The sequence below is a fragment of the Microcaecilia unicolor genome, chromosome 7, assembly GCF_901765095.1.
Source record: "Microcaecilia unicolor chromosome 7, aMicUni1.1, whole genome shotgun sequence".
In the NCBI taxonomy this organism is placed as follows: Eukaryota; Metazoa; Chordata; class Amphibia; order Gymnophiona; family Siphonopidae; genus Microcaecilia; species Microcaecilia unicolor.
Genome location: NC_044037.1, coordinates 286,494,157 through 286,514,978, shown reverse-complemented (window position 1 = coordinate 286,514,978; position 20,822 = coordinate 286,494,157). Strand labels below are relative to the sequence as shown.

The 20,822-nt window shown below is 42.3% G+C and overlaps 1 protein-coding gene across 5 annotated transcripts in view; it reads right to left on the bottom strand.

Moving 5' to 3' along the window:
• Nucleotides 1-20,822, bottom strand: part of CLASP1 (cytoplasmic linker associated protein 1) — a 484,411-nt gene that overhangs the window by 51,855 nt on the left and 411,734 nt on the right. For all 5 annotated transcript variants that reach the window (XM_030210422.1, XM_030210418.1, XM_030210420.1 and 2 more), the window contains one exon: nt 7,667-7,817. In XM_030210422.1, coding sequence (XP_030066282.1) covers nt 7,667-7,817 — 151 coding nt within the window. The remainder of the gene's footprint in view (nt 1-7,666; nt 7,818-20,822) is intronic.

The window sequence follows — 20,822 nt, the reverse complement described above, 5'->3', positions numbered from 1 at the left end:
ATTGAGATAAAAGTCGTCCTTTAATGTGAAAATGACCCGACACGGGCTGTGTTTCGGCGTACAAACGCCTGCCTCAGGGGTCTGACATAAAAACAAAAATATAATCATAAATAAACACTACACATATATTTCAAAAATTCACATACTTTAAATAGTTTGAAAACATCATCCAGTTAAACAAATTATAACAATAAAAGTGTGAGCAATAAAAATGACAATTAAAATATAAATGCACAAAACTTTAATACAAAATAGTTGTTAAAAACAAATACTGGAAGTTAAAGATTAAAAAATAAAAATGAAAAATAAAAACTGAGCCAATGAGGACCAAACATGATACGAGAATGCCACCTTCATCATCACAAAGAGATCATAGTGAAACAAAACCAGCGAACAACTGCCATAAAAATCAATATATTATTAATATTTCTATACAATTATAGAAATATTAATAGCTGCCATATAAGAATATAAAAAATATATATTATGTTAAATTTCTATATAAAAAAATTTACAGTGTCATCAGTATTATGATATATCAAAATATTATGTTTAAAAATTGTAATGTATATAAAGTGCAACCCACTTAAGTGCAAGGGTCTGGGACCAAAGAAATACATGCAGTTAACCAGAGCGTGCACTTAACCGTTGTGACCCAAAGAAGCTTGGCATCTGATAAACATATGTACAGTACTGTTTATTATACGTACAATATACAGTCTGCGTTAACTGACGTTAGGCTTACTTGAAGTAATCAGTCATAGTCATCTGTACACTCTTGTGTCTGTGTGTTCCATAGACTACGTCTGCCAGACAGTAAAAACTGTCAAAGCACTGGCATCCAGTGGCCTCCAGATAGGCCCGCACGGTGTTGAGACTCTCCAGCGCTCTTGCAAAAGTGACAGGAGGTTGTTGAATTTTTTCAGTATGTGCCTCACTGCTTATTTCATCATCTGTTTCATCATCAGCCGTTGCCTGCGTGTAGGTACATATCGTCAGTCAGTCCTTCGACATTTTACCTCCTGTAGTTTCGGCTTGTTTGAATGCAAGTGTTCCATCAGGAATCGCTCACCAGTAGATACCGTTTTCGTCAGCATTGAAAATGTCACGAGGTGCAAATTCATTCAAGATGGTAGGAAGAAAAACAACCCAATTTTCATCACCAAAGTCATCAGCGTCTTGTTTTTCACCATGCTGTTTCTTGAATTTTATGTTCCTCTCCTTCCATCTTTCTAACCATCCAACAGTGGCTTTGAATTCAGTTAGTCCAAGACTTTCAAGCTAGCTGATTAGCTTTCTCCAAAAGCAGTGGACCACTGACAGGAAACTGTCTGCTCCTGACTTGAGAAAACCACCGAAGAACGGCATCTTTTACCTCCTCAGCTTTTCCCGCCCATTTTCGTTTCCAGTGTGGATTTGTATTGTTTTGCCAGTCTTCCAGAAGCTGGTCTTTCTACTTCAAGATACGTGAAATTTGACTGGGATTGACACCATATTCATTAGCAATAGATGTTTGACTTTGTTTGTTTTCTAATTTTTTAAGAACTTCTATTCGTTCAGCCAGTGTTAAAGTCTTACAGTTGCGCGATGACGACGACGACTCCAGTGTGTCACAACTGTCAGGAAGTCCGGAGTAGTGAGCCCTTGGACCACTGCCAGTGACCGGCAGCAGCAGGTGAACCACCCAAACAGGGAGCGAGGCTGAACACAGACAGACTGGTACAAGGAGGACCGGAACTAGCAAGAATGGAACTGAAGCTGTTGGTAGGCAGGGCTGGAATAAGCAGGACTGGAATAGGATTCATGATTCTCAAACAGGCTTGGCTGGATCCGGATGCTGGAATGGATTTGGCTTGGCTCTAACCAGATGTTGGATTCTCAAGCAGGGTTCATGATTCTCAAACAAGCTTGTCTGGAACAGGATTCAGGATTCTCAAACAAACAGGATTCAGGATTCTCACACAAGCTTGGCTGGAACAGGACTCAGGATTACAAGCTTGGCACGACAGGATCCTCAAACAAACAGGATTCTCACACAAGCTTGGCTGGAACAGGATTCAGGATTACAAGCTTGGCTGGAACAGGATTCAGGATTCTCAAACAAACAGGATTCAGGATTCTCACACAAGCTTGGCTAGAACAGGATTCTGGATTCCCAAACAGGATATAAGCAGGGTCAGAACTAAAACTGAAGGCTGGCAGGGCAGACACAAGCAGGAAGGGAACTGAGGCTGAAGAAAACAAGACAAGAACTAGCAGGACTGGAACTGCAACACACACGCACACACAGACGAAAGCTCATTGGAAGACCTCTGTTGCAAAGGCAAGCCTGAAAGTTCCCAGGTGCTCAATAAAGGCAATTACAGATGAGGTCACAGGTGAGGCTTGGCAGCAGGAACACCAGGGCAAGTCTGGAGTGCTGGAACACCAGGACTCGAATGAACTCTGGAACATGTCTGGGAAACAAGAAGAAGACAGTCCACAGCAGTCATAGGGCCTGGTCACCCAGAGGTGAGGTGAGTGTAGGCACAGTCACAACTGTGACACAGTGTACACTCTAACAACATTCTTTCACTTATTTTGCCTGTGGAAGTTAATTTGAAATCTCGTTGGTTGTCATGCGCCAATCGGCTTCCATATTCCGTGCGCACACTTATGCGGAGTCTTTCCTGCAGAGGAGCGGGCTTAAACCATGCCTATAAGCGAATCTTGCACTTATCAGTGGTGTGCTAAACCAAAGTTTGTCCCCATAGAAATTGATGGAGCCAAAAACGGGACCGAAGTACGGCATGCAGTTAAACAGAGCATGCGCTTATCTAACGTGCACTTAAATGGAGTGCACTGTATATCTCTCTGTAAAAAAATGGGGAGGGCTTACCAGAATGATTATTCAAAATCTACATAGATGAAGATATTCAAGCAGTTCAGGTATATTACCTAATTTAAAGCAGGGAAGGTGAATTTTAATATTATTTGAAGAGGTAGAAACAACACCTTTAATACCCCGATATTAGCAACAATGCTATTTACATTGTGAACATATTTGAGTGGTCTTAAAATGACAGACAGCATTTCTAATTGTATGTATGCTACTGAAGCAAGGCAACATCTTACAATGTCTGAAAAAACTCCTTGAAAAATCACCATATGTTACAACTTAGTGAGGTTCACATCATGATAACAGATCCACAGTTAAGGAAAAAAAAATCTTTAAAATCACTAGATATGACAGTTGCATAATACCACCTATCTGCATCAAAGTGAGACTTTACTCCCTATCCGTGAGCCATACGCACTATTATCTTGTGTACAAGACCTCGCGTTTCATTTTTACACTACAATATGTGGCCAGATCAATCCGAATACGGACGTCCATAAAATACAGTCGTTTGTTTATATTTAAAGTATATTGACTCCTGTTAACGAACCCAAACATTTACAACTACAACGGCTGGTATCGGCATTCTCAAAATCCGATCGGGGCATCGCTTAATATATCTAAGACATAATATCAAGCAAACTTACCCAGAGCCTGCTAAATGTTTGTGTAGTTGAACCAGACGCTGTTGGTGTGAAAACTGCCAAACAATGGGGCATGCGCTATGTGCTTATATTGAGATAAGAAGGTGGAAAGACCGCGTCATGATCGTACCTTCAAGGTCCTGTGAGCTGCATACCAAGGTCCTGTTTGCTGACTAAGGGCTGAACTAGGTCTCTATAATATAAAGGTTACAATAAAACGATCCAGACAGTTTCTTAAATTCAGTGCAAAGATTCAATATCGAATCAATGCTAAATTTCTGTATACAAGAGAGAAACAGGATAAGCATATGAGCTTTGTCAACAAATAAAGTGACGATAGAACAATAATAGCTTGATCATTAATGATCCTATATTCAAGTGTTCCTAAGACATTTTTGGTAATACCAGATGAGTAGTGAAAAGAGCTTGTAATAATCCCTTGTACAATCTTATGCTCACATAAACACTTGAAAGTATTGAACAACATAACCTGATAAAACATAAATAAGTAAATGATAAGAACTTATGATCCTTTGTAAAATCATATACTTACATAAATAGAAAAGTGTAAAACATAATAACATGATAAGAGATAATTAATAAAACTGAATAAGCACTGTGGGAGCTTTATGGAAGGCAGCATAAGTAAAATCATGCATCATATTCATTGAGGGATGATCTACAAATATGTATCATACTCATGAGGGATGGTGTTTATAAAAACACAGAAAGATCTATCTCCGTGTTACGACCAGCAGTGGAGACAGTGTTTAATTCAAAAATGGATCTTTGTTCCTGTTGCGGAAGTATCCTATCCGTGTTACTTCCTCTTGAAGAAGGCTTGATAATCTTAAACACTAAATAGCGAAGGTCAGAGAAATTATGTGAGCAGTCGATACAATGTTGAAGTAAAGGTGCTGTTACATTGTTCTTCCTGATGTTGCTTCTGTGCTCGATTATTCTTGTCTTCATTTTTCTGATAGTTTTGCCCACATAGATGATCACAGGGGCAAAGAATCAGGTAAACCACCCCTTCCATATTACAATTAGAGGAGTGTTTGAGAGGGTATTCCTTCCCTGTTTGCAGGTGAGTAAACACTGAAATGGTCATAGAGGATGGACATACAGAGCAGGAACCATACGGTTTATGTCCAGTGAATGAAGGTGCTATAGATGGTGTGACAGGGAGTGCCGAAGGGGCTATAATTTCTTTAACATTTTTGCTACGCATGTTAGCCACAGTAAACCATTTGTTCCGAAAGCAGTGGTGTCCCTCAAGGATGTGCCAGTGTTTGCTGCACGTCTTATCTTCCGCCTCGACTGTTATGCTCATATCACCCCTCTCCTCAAGTCACTTCACTGGCTTCCGATCAGGTACCACATTCAGTTCAAGCTTCTCCTACTAACCTACAAATGCACTCAATCTGCAGCCCCTCATTACCTCGCTACCCTTATCTCCCCTTACACTCCTACCCGTAACCTCCGCTCACAGGACAAATCCCTCCTCTCTGTACCCTTCTCCACCACCGCCAATTCCAGGCTCCGCCCTTTCTGCCTCGCCTCTCCCTATGTTTGGAATAAACTTCCTGAGCCCATACGCCAAGAACCCTACCTGTCCATCTTCAAATCCTTGCTCAAAGCCCACCTCTTCAATGTCGCCTTCGGCACCTAACCATTATACCTCTATTCAGGGAATCTAGACTGCCCCAATTTGATTGTATGCACATTTTGTCCATTAGATTGTAAGCTCCTATGAGCAGGGACTGTCCTTTGTTAAACTGTACAGCGCTGCGTAACCCTGGTAGCACTTTAGAAGTGTTAAGTAGTAGTAGTAGTAGTAGTGTTTTGATATCTTTGGAGAGATTGGAAAATTTCAAACTGCATACGATATCAGGACTCTTTCGTTCTTCATAAATCTACTACAAAATAGCTGAAGAAGAGATTTCATTTTTTGGATTGGTCAAGTCAAAATCCCTGCTTAAATCTTACAGAAATGTTGTGGGAAAATTATTGAGGCAAGCTGTTCATGCAAAGGTTACCGCGGGAGCCCTTACCGCTACCTAAATGGGTGGCGGTAAGGGCTCCCCCCAAAATGGCCACGCAGCAAGTGCTTTATTAGCCGTCCGGCCATTTCCTGAAGGAAAGCGAGACATTCCCTTTTATCAGCTGCGGTAAAAGAGGGCCTCGGCGTGCTTGTAAAACACACGTCGATGCCAGCGCCGGTCCCCTTTTGCCACAGCTTGGTATAAGGGCCCCTCGGCTCTCTGTAACAGCTTTAAAGCAAAGAAATACCACCTGCTGGCCAAATAGGAGAAATACACTTCAGAACATAATCCAAGCAGGAAAATATCCAATACACTTCACAGATTTAAAACACACTGTTTCTTCACAGCTTGTATGTTTCTTTTTGACTGTTTGTTGTGTCTATTTGATATTATGTATGTTTTAACTTTGTACCCCACCTAGAATGGAAAGATAGTGTGGATAATAAGTATTTTAAATAAATAAATGTATATCTGTGAACTGCTCTGAAGTTCCTAGACAAAGGGCAGTATAGCAAATGCATGAATAAACTAAATAAAGCTACACACTGAAGTGGCAACAATTACACATGGAAATTACAAAACTGTGGAGGCTTCCAAATTTGTGATGCTTATTTTTTCCACACGTCTATTGGTTGCTCCAGCTGTGCATGCTGGCAAATACACATGTATTCCTGCATATCCTTCTAGGTTCAGCAATCTTTTAAAAAATATTGCCAGAATTGAGCACCTAGATACCTGAATTCCAATCTGAAGATAACTATAAGATAGAAGAAAAGGACCTCATATGGCCAAGTGTGTTGACATGAATAGCCAAAACAGCTTTAATAAAGTCTGAATATAGGCCTCCTTATGATCACCTGTGATTATAAAGAAGACTATATGCAGACTTGATTGACGCTGTTTTGGCTACGTAAGTCAATGCGCTCAGCCATATGAGGTCCTTTTCTCCTATCTTATAGATATCATAAGGTTTCTATTTATTCCATATATATTGGTGCCTGTGTATGTTGCAGATTGCCTAAGGGTGCGGGCTGCGAGCACTGCAGCGGCAGTGACAGGGGGGGGGGGGGGGGGGAGCGGTGGCAGTCCCGGATCTGCAGGAGAGAAGGCAGTGAGTGATGGTGGATTGAGGGTGGCTGGGGTGCACCACCTCTGGGTAGGCCTCGGGCAAAGGTAGGTGGGCCTGGGCCCACCTGTGGCTATGCCCCTGGAGGGTGGGTGATGCCTGAAATGCTCTCCCAAGGGAGATGGTGGAGAAAAAAAGGCATGAGATGAACACACAGGATCTCTAATTAGAAAATGAATTGTATAAAAAAAACAAAAAAAAAACCTCAAATGGTTGCATGTGTGTTTGCATGTTGAGTGGCACTTTAGATGGCGACTCTGGCTGTGACGAACTAAGGCCGGAGCTGGGCAGGCTTATACGGTCTGAGTCCTGTATATGGCAGTCTGGTTTAGGATGGGTTGCAGAGGGCTTCGACTAACTCCAGTAATTTGGAACGTGAGGACAGTGCTGGGCAGACTTTTACGATCTGTGTCCCGGAATCGATGAGACTGATTTGGATAGGCTGGAGTGGGCTTCAACAGCAAGTTCAGTAGTTGGAAACTAAGGACAAGGCAGGCGGACTTCAACAGTCTATGTCCCACAAATGCCAAAGAGAGACAATGATCAAGTATTTTCTATCACATTCATTTTTGGTTTAATCATGACCTGATAATGAGTTTGACTGTTGGGCAGGCTAGATGGACCTCAGGTCTTTATCTGCCATCATTTACTATGTTACTATGGTTAGAACTGTAGTGCAATTGTTTTCCATCTTTGTTATTTGCATGAATTTCAATCTCAACATTCTGTGCAAAATAGTCCTTCATGTGTACCAATATGCCACATCACCCTTATCATCCCAGGTTAAGTTAGGGCAAGAAACATGAAAGTGGCTAATGTGACCAGCCTACAACTACAACTGTAAGTAATGTAAGCACTATGATTCATCAATATATACCAGAGGCAGAGATTCATCAACTGTGAAACTGGTTATTTTGAAATGTTGCTTCAAAATAGACAGCAATCAAGCAACAGATCCAGTTCAGATACTTACAATATCGCAGTCCTTCTTGCCATCACGCTTAATTGGTTCATTGAGATCTTCTTGGCTACGGAAACTAAACTTCTCAATGGCTTCTGTGACTCCACGAAGAGAGCTGTAGATTTCATCTGAATTCAGGTTCTCTGTATCGTAGTCCAGCATGCTAAAGACCAAAGTGTAGGTTAAAGAATACATAGAGCACAAGCATGTTCTAATGCAGAGCAGAGTTTTAAACCATGATTCATGCACAGTTATATTACAAAGGTGCAGAAAGCAGAAATTTTCCACTTGTATTCATGATTAAAGCTGTAATAAACACAGATGGTATCCAAGCAAACTTGGTTTGGTTATATTCCAAGATACAGTCAGAACTGGATAATTCATAATTGGTATTTCTACTGTAGGGGTGTGTACACCTCTCATACAGATGAAAACACAAATGGCTAAACCATTTTCCAGTGTAGAAATAGCATTTGTAATTTCATGGTTGTTTTTTGAGTTGTTTTTTTTTTTTTACACAAGCTGAGAAAAATTCATTTTACAACGATTTAGCCAGATCTGAATGTAATCAAATCATTCCTTCTTTGTACACAGGTTTTCAAGCACTGTGAATCTTATAGCTAGAAACAATGATGGAGCCAGTGGTACTTCAAATAAAGGTATAACAGCATAGTGAAATGAAGACAATGATAACCAAAAATTAGAACAACTAGTGATTTAATGCAATTATTAACCAAAACCGCAAATGTTTCACTGATGATCTAGGTGTTTTTCTGGGCAGTCTCCACTTCTTCCTTTGGATTTCCAGGTGAAGCACAACCTGGGCTAACTTGAGGTATGGCACTCTAAGCATTCATTAACAGTTACCTGGGGTTCATCCCCATTTTCATGCTCTCTTTTCCCACTATCTAGCCCAGTCTCTGGCAGAGAGGCACAATCTGTGGCTCCTGTCAATGCTCCATGTTATGTGTGATCTTCAACTAGCCAGCAGACATCATTTTTGCATGATGGGAGGGACACCTTGGCTTGTGGCGTTTGTTAATGGTGCCCCAGAATCTGACAGCACAAACATGAGCAGTCAAGTGCCCCTTTTTCAAGTTGGTCCTGCACTATTTATTCATAATTCCAAAAATCTGCATATACATTACAATCAGACTTCCATTGCTTCACACTGCAAAATGTGCCAGACGTGTGAGCACAGGTTCCTCAGTAGAATAATATAGATGAAGGAATACAATTCCTAGGGAAGGTGGGCAGGTATATGAGAATGCTTGGCCTGCTGTGCTCAGAGAACACCTGCTACACTAACTTCACTTTCTCCAAGGTCAAGCAGGCCATTAGTATTCTCACATCTGGGAATCCCTAGCTACCAGGCTCACCAAAATCAACACTGCTAGGACAATAGGGACTCAAAACGTCAAGGCCTTGAAGTCAATCAACCTTAAACTATATACAATCTAGCTGGGAAGATGCAGCCTGAGACAGAACAGAACTTGGACTAGGAGGGTGGAGTTGAATTCTAAACCCTAAACAAATTCTGCAGAACTGTCTGACTGAACCAGCTGTCACGTCGGGTATCCTGCTCAAGGCAGTAGTAAGATGTGAATGTGTGGACCACGTTGCAGACTTGCAAATCTCCTCAATGGAGGCTGACCTCAAGTGGGCTAATGTAACCATGGCTCTAACATTATCAGCCTTGACAAAACTCTCTAGAGTCAGCCCAGCCTGGGCATAAATGAAGGAGATGCAATCTGCTAGCCAATTGGAAATAGTGTGTTTGACGATGGGTCAAAAGAAACAAAAAGCAGGGTGGACAGTCATTGGGTTTTGGTCCGCTCCAGACAAAAGACTAAGGCTCGCTTGTAATCCAAGGTATGCAGTACACATTTGCCAGGATGGACATGCGACTTTGGGAAAAATGTTGCCAGAACAATTGACTGGTTAAGATGGAACTCCTACACTACCTTAGAAAGGAACTTAGAGTGTGTGCAAAGAACTACCCTGTTGTTATGAAACTTCATGTAAGGTGGATCAGCTACTAGGGCCTGAAGCTCACTGATTCTGCGATATGCATACAAAAGACCCTCTCTCCATCGAAGCAGAAAGATATCTGATGCTAGTCTCCCATGTGATCTGAGGGACCTTGTTGTTGACATGAATGTTGGAAAAATCCATATTAAGAGACCGCTCGTGAGGTTGCATCACCCTGCTCAGTCTGTCTGCCAGGCTGTTGCCCTTGTCAGCCAGGCACATTGCTCATAGTACCATCCTGTGAAGTAGAACCAACGGCCACATCTGTACCACCTTCTGACACAAGGGGTAAGATCCAATACCCCTCTGCTTGTTCACATGATGCATTGCACCCTGATTGTAGGTTTGGATGAGAACAATTTGGTTCTGTAGCTGATCTCTGAAAGCCTTTAGAGCATTCCAAATAGCACTTAGCTCCAGGAGGTTGATGTGGAGATCTGTCTCTTGAGCAGACCACACTCCCTGGGTGTGAACCTGTCCACATGAACCCCCCCCCCCATCCCAAGTTGAATGCATCCGTTGTCAACACCTTTGGGAAAGTGGAATTTGGAAGTTGAGTCCCACAGTCAAATTGGACCGAATTGTCCACCAGAGGAGGATTTGAACAAGCTCTGGAGGAACTCGGATGACATCCATTACGTTCTCAGTGACTTGAGACCACTGGGAAGCCAGAATCCATGAGGACCCCTCAAATGAAGGCGAGCCATGGGAATGACATGCACTGTGGAGGCCATATGGTCTAACAATCTCAACATCTGCCAAGCAGTGACCTACTTCCTGTTCCAAACCTGCGAGGCGAGCACCATCAAGGTATCTGCTCCTCGCCAGAGGCAGAAAAGACCGAGCTTGCACTGAATCAAGCAGGGCTCCTATGTATTCCAGTCGCTGAGTTGGGAGAAGGTGGGACTTGGGATAATTTATGACGAACTACACCTGCACCTGAATAGTTCTCCACACTGACTCTTGCGCTCCTTCCTGCGATGTGTTCTTGACCAACCAATCATCAAGGTAAGGAAACACATCAACTTCCAGTATGCATAGCGATGCTGCAACTACTGCTAAACATTTGGTGAAGACCCTGGAAGCTGACGTAAGGCAAAAAGGCAGAGCGCAATATTGATAGTGGTGTTTCCCTACTCAAAGTCCGAGATACTTTCTGTGCTTGGAAGTATCAAAATGTGGATATAGATATCCTTCAAGACAAGAGAACATAGTCAATCTTGTTCCTGAATCATGTAGAGAAATCATCCTGAACTTTTCTTTAACCAGAAATTTTTTCAGGGACCCTAGGTCTATGATGGGACCAAATTCCCCAGTCTTTTTGTCCAAAAGAAAGTACCTGGAAAAGAATCCCTTCTCTTCTTCCCTGAGTGGCATGGGTTCAACCTCACTGGCCTGCAGAAAGGGCAGAGATTTCCTCTACAAGTACCTGCTTGTGCTGCGAGATGAGTATGATGCTCTTGTTGGGCAATTTAGTGGTTTCTGACATAGATAAGTGCATAACCGAGGCAGACAATTTGAAGAACCCACTGGTCGATGGTTATAAGGGGCCACCTTTGATGGTAAAAATTCAGCCTCCCTCCCACCGGTAGGTCGTCTGGGGTGGCTACTGGATGGTGGCTATGCTATTCTAGAGTCAGTCAAAAACTTGTCCCTTGCTTTAACTGGGGAGCTGGCCGGGTCTTCTGTGGACGGGAGACTGATGTGGTCGGGAGCATTGGGGCTGGAGCTGCCGGGTACAGCGGGAAGGTGGTGGAAACCTAACACCTTTGACAGTAATAGGTCTGCTGCTTAGGTCCAGTCGAAAACCTCCTATTAGAGGAGGACAAAGCTGGAGGCTACTGAGAGAGGCATTGACTGGTGTCAGTATGTTTCTTAATGAGATCTGCAACCTCCTCCACCTTGTCCCCAAAAAGATTATCTCCTTGGCACAGTACATCCACTGACCTTTCCTGAACTATTGGTTCCAGGTCAGAGACACTCAGCCATGAGAGCCTGCATATCCCCACTCCCATAGCAGAGAGTCTGGATGTAATATCAAAGGTGTCATAAGTGCTCCTGACCAGATATTTCCTGTACTCCAGTTGTTTGCTGTTCAACTAGTGAAGTTCTGCAACCTGCTCCTCAGGGAGCGAGTTGTCAAGATTGAGCACACTGCGCACCAAAGACTTCAAGTATATGCTCATGTAGAGCTGGTAGGACTGGATGTGGTTAATGAGCATCGAGGCCTAAAAAACCTTTCTCCCAAACAAATCCAGAGTCTGAGCCTCTCTACTTGGGGGCAGCCAAGGCATGAGTCCCAGAACTTCTGGCTCATTTGAAAGAGGATTCTATCACCAGAGAGTGGTGAGGCAATTTGCATCCCCCCCCCCCCCCCCAAAAAAAAAAAAAATCTGGGAGCCTTCTTGATACAATACTGAGTATCCACCTTCTTCAGTACAACATGCACTGAGAGGGAAGATTTTTTAATTTTTCGTCAGTATATCTTTAAGGATAGGGTGTAACAGAACTGTGACCCCTTCCTTAGGAGGAGATTCATAGTCCAGGACAGATAAAATCTCTGCTCTAGGCTCTTTCTCTGTCTGCAACTTAAATGGAATGGCTGAAATCATTTCCTTCAAAAAAAATAAACTGTGAATGAGACACTCTAAGGTGGAGATTTATGCCTCTCTTGAGGAGGGAGGGGAGGGGGTCAGAAGAAACTCTATATGACTCCTCCTCTGAGAAGTAATGTGGATCTTTTTCTGACTCCCATGAGCAGTCCAAGTCCAACTCCTCATCTACTCCAGATGGGCAGAGTGAGTCTTTGCCCACCCCAGCTCAGTGGAATCATGTCCAAACCCTGAAGGGCACAGAGGTATAGCCTTGCTCTCAGACTCTGGGGAAGCTTCTTCCCCCAATGGGTCGATGTTGAGGCATTGGTGTCGAAGACCGCTCTATGGGCAGACTAGGGAGTTGAAAATGAGCTGCAGCTGGCGCAAGCATCCATGATGTCTGAAAAGCATGTAGCTGAAACATCTGTGCCAGCTCCTTTCTGAGCATGGCCCAGTACTGCTCATCAAGGGCAGTCATCAGCAAAGGCTGGGGAACTGGTTCAGAGACAACTTGAGAAAGAGCTGGTGTCGAACCGGAAGCGAGAACCTGGCTGGTGTTGTAGGAGGCGCTAACACTGCTCAAAGACTGGCATACCAGCACTGGTACCTCCACCAAGGAGGGGAAGCTATTCTCTCGGTGCTGGCACTTCTTGGGTACCAGTGATGCCAATGCCCTGGTACTGTGCTTCAAAGAAGATCAATGCTTGTGCTTCTTTGGCTTCCCTCAACACTCAGCATCATGGTCTCTCGGTGCCGATGAGGACATCGAACCCATAAGCATCCTCTGGTCCCAGGGTCTACTATCAACGCCCAATGTCCAGGAAGGGTGAGACCTCCTTGATGCCAGTGCACTCCCAGTGGTACATGAAGTCTGGGCAGCCATCCAGGTCGATGCTTCTGGTGCCCAAGCTGATGGACCGGCCGAGTCAAAACATTTTTTCTGCTAGACCTGATGTGCCTTCTGTGTCCTCAGATGCATTTGTAAATAGAGAGAACAAGAATCATGGTGGTGGTCAGGCCCAAGACACCCAATGTACCAACTATGTAAATCCGTGGCAGAAACCACCCGATTACATTAGGCAACCCTTTTGAAGCCACTGGGGGTCTTCTTAGTCATCAAGAAAAGAATTGCAGCTAAATTAAATTCCTCAATCTTGAGCATCAAAAAAGGCAAGGCTCAAACTGAGGTTGGTGATCAGGCCTAAAAGGAGCCTAAGGAGCCTAAAGAGCCATGTGAAAAAGAAAGAAAACTTGAAAAGCGGAAAATCTAATAAAATAAAGGAAAAGGTACTGAAAATAAAAACTATGAAGAAAATGAGAGAAATGAAGGAAAAACCCACATGGGAAGGCACTGAAAAAATATGTTAGTGTGTGCTGAAGAGAGACCACGAAGCAGCGATCTCTCAGCTCTGTGGGAAAAAACAGACTGAGGAACATGAGCTCACCCCACCCAAGGCGTGGGGTGGGAAGGTACCTGCCTATGTGCGTTAGTACGCTGCTAGAATTTTTTACTTGCAGTATATGCTAGGCAGCGTCCGCACCGAGCTCCGTCAGATGACATCACACAGATCTGAGAATACTAATGGCCTGCTTGTCATCAGAGAAAGCACGTTTTCACTTTTACAAAGTTGTGATATGGACAACTTTTAACTGCTTTTTTGTATTTAGTTGTTTAACTGTCTGTTTGAACCATAACAAGCTATTTGAACTTTTTCTGAAAAGAAACTTCTTTTCGGTGTGAGGCAAAGGAAGTAATTTTGTTGCTGGACCTTTTCTTTTCTGTTCTCTGGTGTTTATGCTGGGTAGAGATACAGTGTGAATGAGCTATACAAGTATGAATTGTCCTTCTTTGAATGTTGTTTCTACTGCTGTCTCAATTTTAGGAGTGATTTGGGACCATCACATCCAACATCCTTTATGGTAAGCTGGATCGCTGACTACAGCAGTTTAATTAATGGGGGCTGAGCACTCCAAGGCCTACATACTTGTGCTTTCTCTTTTAAATATACAGGTGCTATAAATGGTGCTCAGAAATAGGTACTAGGAAAAATCCTTGCCAACCACTAGTCTATAAAAAACACTCTGGGCTGAGTGCCTTTTATAAAATAGCACATGGTGCGAGGACTTAGCTTGCTGAAACCTGGTGCAAATCCTGGCTTGCAAGTTGGATGCACAACCCTAGTATTCTATAGCATTGCACCTAAAGATTTGGAATGCCTCTCCCATGGCCTGCCCCCTTTTAAGTTGGGTGCGAAATACTTTGGGCACACAGCATTACAGACTAGCGCGTAGGCAAATGCATGTGTAAATGCACATTAGTGCCAATTAGATGCTAATTAACTTTAATTAATGCCAATAATTGGTTGTTAGCACCCAATTGTCTAATTAGTTTGTGCACACATCTGGGCTCCACACCCAAATTTTGGTGCCCAACTTTGGGCAACCTATACAGAACCTGGGGGACTGTATTTGTAGGCACCAGCAGTTGCCTTGATTACAGAGTCAAACGGTAAATTTATACAACGCATGAGAAGCAGATTATCAGAAATGTTGAGATGACAATGATGGTCAATACACATACCTATGCACAGCTTTCTATGTGTATTGTATATACAAGGTGAAGAAAAAATGATATTACAAAATGTCATTCGCAAGACAAAATAATACATGCAAAAAACCGGAACGGCATTGGATGACCCAGGAGAGCTGACGAGATGAGTGGCTTTAAAGTGATGTCACAATATTATTTTCTTTAAAAAAAAAAAAAACATAACTGCAACAAACTTCATGCAGTTTTTGCTCAAAATCACATTTCTTTAAAAATAGACACAAAGATTGTGCGTGTCACACTAGCTTTTGTCCCTTGATTTATCTTTCCTGAACTTTGACAGCTATTTAGAATTTTTTGTGAGTGCAATAATTAACATCTTTTCAACTTTTTCCATTATTTTAAAAACTAAAATTGAATATACTTACTGCAAAACCCAAACTGCAGCAAGTACGAAACCAAAAAAGATTCTGATATGAATTGCCATGCCTACTCAACCTCTGAATTACAAAAGGGCCCTTTTACTAAGCCGCGTAAGCGTCTACGCGCGCCCAATGCGTGCCAAAATGGAGTTACCGCTCGGCTACTGTGTGGCTCTTGTGGTAATTTCATTTTGGCGTGCGTGCAATACACACGTCCAAAAAATAATTTTTATTTTCAGACGCATGGATCGGACACGCACCAAGTGGCATTTGACGCTCATAGGTCATTACCACCCAGTTACCACGTGAGACTTTACCATAGGTCAGGGGTAGGCAACTCCGGTCCTCAAGAGCCGCAGGCAGGTCAGGTTTTCAGGATATCCACAGTGAATATGCATGAACTTGATTTGCATACACTGCCTCCATGGTATGCAAATCTATCTCCTGCATATTCATTGTGGATATCCTGAAAACCTGACCTGCCTGCGGCTCTCGAGGACCGGCGTTGCCTACCCCTGCCATAGGTTAATGGTCTCCGACCCAAAACGGACGCATGGCAATTTTCATTTTGCCGCACGTCCATTTTCAGCACAAATTTTTTTTAAAAAAAGCATTTTTTACAGGTGCGCTGAAAAATGATTCTGCGGGCGCCCAAAACATGTGCCTACACTACCGCAAGCCATTTTTCAGCGCACCTTGGTAAAAGGACCCCAAAATATTTAAAAAAAAACAACTGTTTTATGAAAGAAGACCTTTAAACCAAGTGCTGTCTCCTTCTCTCCATTTAATTAACCAAGGTATGATCAAATACTCTCTAAAAAGGCAATTTGATAACTCATAACTGGAGGAAGAGGAACAGGAACAGCAAGTAGCATGATGCACTGGGCAGCCTGACATAGGGAGTTCAAGAGAGCTTGTGAGAGCTCCAAAATACAGAAGGCTCATAGGGGTCCTGGGAAATGTAGTGCTTGAGGATTCTGAACTAGCAGGTAGTAAACATTTACTGGAGAAGAGCAATTTGGGAGCAGTGAGGAAGCAGCAGGGGTTCAGAAAATAAGTGAAGGTAGCCGAGCACCTGGCTCCAGGGAAAGCTGCTGTAGGTTGTTTGCAGAAGCAGGAAAACAGATACCAGAAACATAGTTGGATGCAAATAGGCTTCATTGTCAAAAATGCCAGACCCTAAAAAGAGGAAAGACATTGCTGAGTTCCTGACCCAGACAGCTGACCTAGATGGACTGGCCCGTGAAAACAGTAATTTAAAAAGGCATTTCAATTTTGCCTCTCTTGAGTTACCAGGTTTAAATCTCTCACTTTAAACACACAGGGGTTGAAGATCTGTCCAGTTAACTTTAGAAGTTGGTTAGATAAATCTTTGGAGTTGAAAATCCCCTTTCCCCTGCTCATTGAGTAAAATTTGGGCTCCTAATTCACTGTGTACACAAAAAAGTTAGCATATTAAAAGAGAAGAGGCTGGAGGCACTCCTGAGGTGTAGTTAAACTTTATGTATTCAACACTAATCTTCCGCAATGGCAGATACAGTTATGTAACTAAGTCTGAATAGCTGTACTCAAGTTAGGCAGATAAAGTTATGTGCATTACTTAACTGGAGATATTCAGTGGCAGACTTACGCACATGCCCCCAGATTCTATATAGTGCTCCTAGAGATCATCGCTGAAATCAGCACGGATTCTATAACAATGTGCGTAATTTAACAAGCTTAAAAAGCTAATGAACGCTGATAACACTTAACAAGCAATAATGAGCACTAATTGGCACCGATTAGAATTTAGGCACACGACTCTCTAAGCATATTCTGTAACGATGTGCGCCAAACTTCTAATGCACGCAGGCAAAAAGGGGTGTGGTTATACGCAGCTCTTTTGAGCAGGGACTGTCTCTTTGTGTCAGGTGTTCAGTGCTGCGTGCGTCTGGTAGCGCTATACAAATGCTAGTAATAATAATAGGCAGGGAAATGGGCATTTCATGGGCGTTCCAAAATTTACGCACCTAGTTATAGAATATGGCCCAGTGCGCCTAAATCTACATGCTAGGATTTATGCCACGTTATTGTTGGTGTAAATGGATGCGCATAGATTTAGGCGCTGATATTCGATAAAACACGATTCGATAGCACTAAACCTCTCCGATTAAAACTGCACTGGCTCCCAATCAAGGAACGCATTACCTTCAAAATCTGCTCTTTGGTCCACAAGACTGTCTACGATGATGCCCCAGGATATATGATTGACTTGACAGATCTTCCGACCAGAAACAGAACCAGAGCGTCACGTACTTATTTGAACCTCCACTATCCAAGCTGCATTGGACTCAGATACAAATCAACCTATGCATCCAATTTTTCTTACTTAAGTACACCGTATTACCAAAGAGTGTGAAAGCGATTCACGACCATCAAAACTTTAGGCGATCATTAAATACCTATCTGTTTTGCAAGGCCTACCCTACCGGCCCTACTTAAATGCCTCAACTCTGCAATGCATCAATTCCTTACATCGCATTGGACATTATATATTCCTTTATTTCCTTGCTCCTTTTTGCACCTGTTTACTCTAACCTTATCTAACCCTTATTTTAAATTGTATTTAACATCTACCGGACTTGGCGATTGCCTTTACGGTATTATGTAAGCCACATTGAGCCTGCTAATGGGTGGGAAAATATGGGATATAAATGTTACAAATAAATATATTGTACAGTATAGGAGGAAATGTGAGGGGGCCGCTCTATGCGATAATTGCACAATTAAAAGTTTTAATCAATGTATTAGCCCTAACTTTTATCTATGCCAAAAAGTGAGGTGCGCAAATATGTGCGTCCCTGAATTCTGAAAGGGAAACTTCATAGAAACAAACACCATGGGGAGTTTGAGAATTACCTCTTACTGCAGAGGTTGCCTTGGACTTATAAATTTTTACTTATTGTATTTGTACCCCACATTTTCCCACCTTTTTGCAGGCTCAATGTGGCTTACAGAGTATAGATATGATAACGTCGTTACATGATTTAAAAACAGTCGATCATAAGCAGAGGTGAAAGAGGATTTAGATGGAAGGTGTTAGGTAAGGTCGTGTGAGAGGTGTTTTTTGGTGTACTTGGGTGGTTTAAGAAATGATTTGTTTCATTGAGGGTGACTTTTGTAGGCTTTGTTGAAGAGATGTGTTTTCAAAGCTTTGCAAAAGCTGGTTAGATTGGTCATGGTTTTCAGGGCCATGGGTAGTGCGTTCCAAGACTGTGTACGCAAAGGTAGTAGCATAAGCCTGTTTGTATTTCATTCCTTTACAGCTGGGGAAGTTCAGATTGAGGAATTTGCGGGCCGATCTTTTGGCATTTCTGGGCGGAAAGTCCACTAGGTTTAACATATAGAGTGGGGCATCTGCGTGAATGATTTTGTGTACAGTCGTGCAGATCTTGAACTCAATTCGTTCCTTGAGCGGGAGCCAGTGCAGTTTCTCTCTTAGGGGTTTCGCACTTTCGTATTTAGGTGTTCCAAAAATGAGTCTGGCTGCGGTGTTCTGGGCTGTTTGGGTTTTTTTGATGGTCTGTTCTTTACAGCCTGCATACAGAGCGTTATAGTAGTCCAAGTGGCTTATTACTAATGACTGTACTAGGGTGCGGAAGATGTTTCTTGGGAAAAAAGGTTTTATTCTTTTGAGTTTCCACATTGATTGGAACATTTTTTTCGTTGTGTTCTTCGCGTGGGTGTCGAGAGTGAGGTTTCGATCAATGGTGACTCCAAGAATTTTCAGGTTTTCTGAGATAGGAAGTGTGCAGTAGGGTGTGGTTATAGTAGGGTAGTTGTTTGTGTTGTATTGGGAGGTGAGAACTAGACATTAAGTTTTTTCTGCATTGAGTTTTAACTTGAATGAGTCCGCCCAAGAGTGCATGATCTGGAAGCTCTGGTTGATCTCGTTGGTTATTTCGTTTAAGTCACTTTTGAACGGGATATGGATCGTAACGTCATCGGCATATATGTAGGGGTTAAGGTTTTGGTTGGCTAGGAGTTTGGCTAATGGTATCATCATTAGGTTGAAGATAGTTGGTGAGAGGGGGGATCCTTGAGGAACTCCGCATTCCAGTATCCATGCATATACGGTTTTTGCAGCACCTCCATTTTTAAGTTCATGCTAGTTCTTTCCACCAGCTTAGAAGCAAAAGGCCCTCACAGTTGTGCAGCTCCAAAATCTGCAATCTAGACAGAACACAACACTGACACAGATCATCTAGCTGTCAAGAGACTGATCAGAGAAAACCTACCTATAACAGCTATGTGAAAACCAAGGATAAAATCTAATCCTAACTGAAAAACAATGACAAAAATGGCTCACCGAGCATTTCTACTAAACAGAATTCTACTACAGTAGACACTCCTTTTTTCATAGAGCAGAAAAGCTCAACTGACACGGACTAAAAATTGTTTTGAACGTTTAGAAAGCAAACGCTACACAAACAGCATTTCACATTGAAAAGTGGGAAGCAGACCTGAAGCCTGTGTAAAGTATTTGTTTTAAAATTGTATTTCTTCAGCGCCAACATTTAAATAAATTGCTATACAATTACAACCAGTAGCAATAATTAGTTTTATAAGATTAGATGCCATCCGCCCAAGCTTTTACTCAAAGCAGTAAATTCTGGCTGTTGTAAACTATACATTTTAAATAGAGCATTTTAAATAGGCTCTCTGGGTTTGACTCAGATAAAAGGGTTGAATGCCAAGTTCTCCACCTGAGCAGTTTGAGGGGCCCAAATTTATCATTTATCCTACAATAATCCCCAGTAGCACACAGATTTACACCTGCTCCAGGGCAGGCACATCTATGTGCATGTATGCAATTATTTTTTAAATTATATGTGTACGTCATAACGTCATACTGGTAACACCTATGAGCAGACAATGTAAGTACATGAACTCTTGTTGGCATACATACTAATTTGTGCATATTCAGCCACAAAATTTTTAAATAAGACATTTTCCACGTATAGAATATGCTTTACACGCAGAAAATGCCTTATGAAATTACCCACATTTTCTTTTTATTAAATACGCACATATCTCGCAAGTCCCCAAGTCTCTGCTCCTGGGAAGACCTATGTATGTACCATGTGGAATAGAAGTACACACTGCATTGGTAGTACATACTTTTACATGTGCACCCCTGCACAATTTTATAAACATCTATTTATGCTTGGGAAACACTTTTACATAAAAAAGGGTTAAGTCCCCTTTTACAAAGGCACGCTAGCGTTTTTAGCGCGTGCTAAACGCTAAGAAGCCCACTATATTCCTATGAGTGTCTTAGCGTTTAGCACAGACTAAAAACACTAGCGTGCCTTTGTAAAAGACCCCCTTATAAAACTTCCCCCTCCATGTCCATTCTAAGGGACAACTGGATGATACACAGCCAGGAAACAAACAGACCATAAGGTTATGGAAAAATGATGGCGTGCTGGGAAAGAGAAACAGGAAAACATTGAGAAAAAGGGGCAATCATAAAGAGAAGTTACCGTGAGAGAAAATGGGGTGAAAGAACCAGGCACACCCATTAAAGGGGG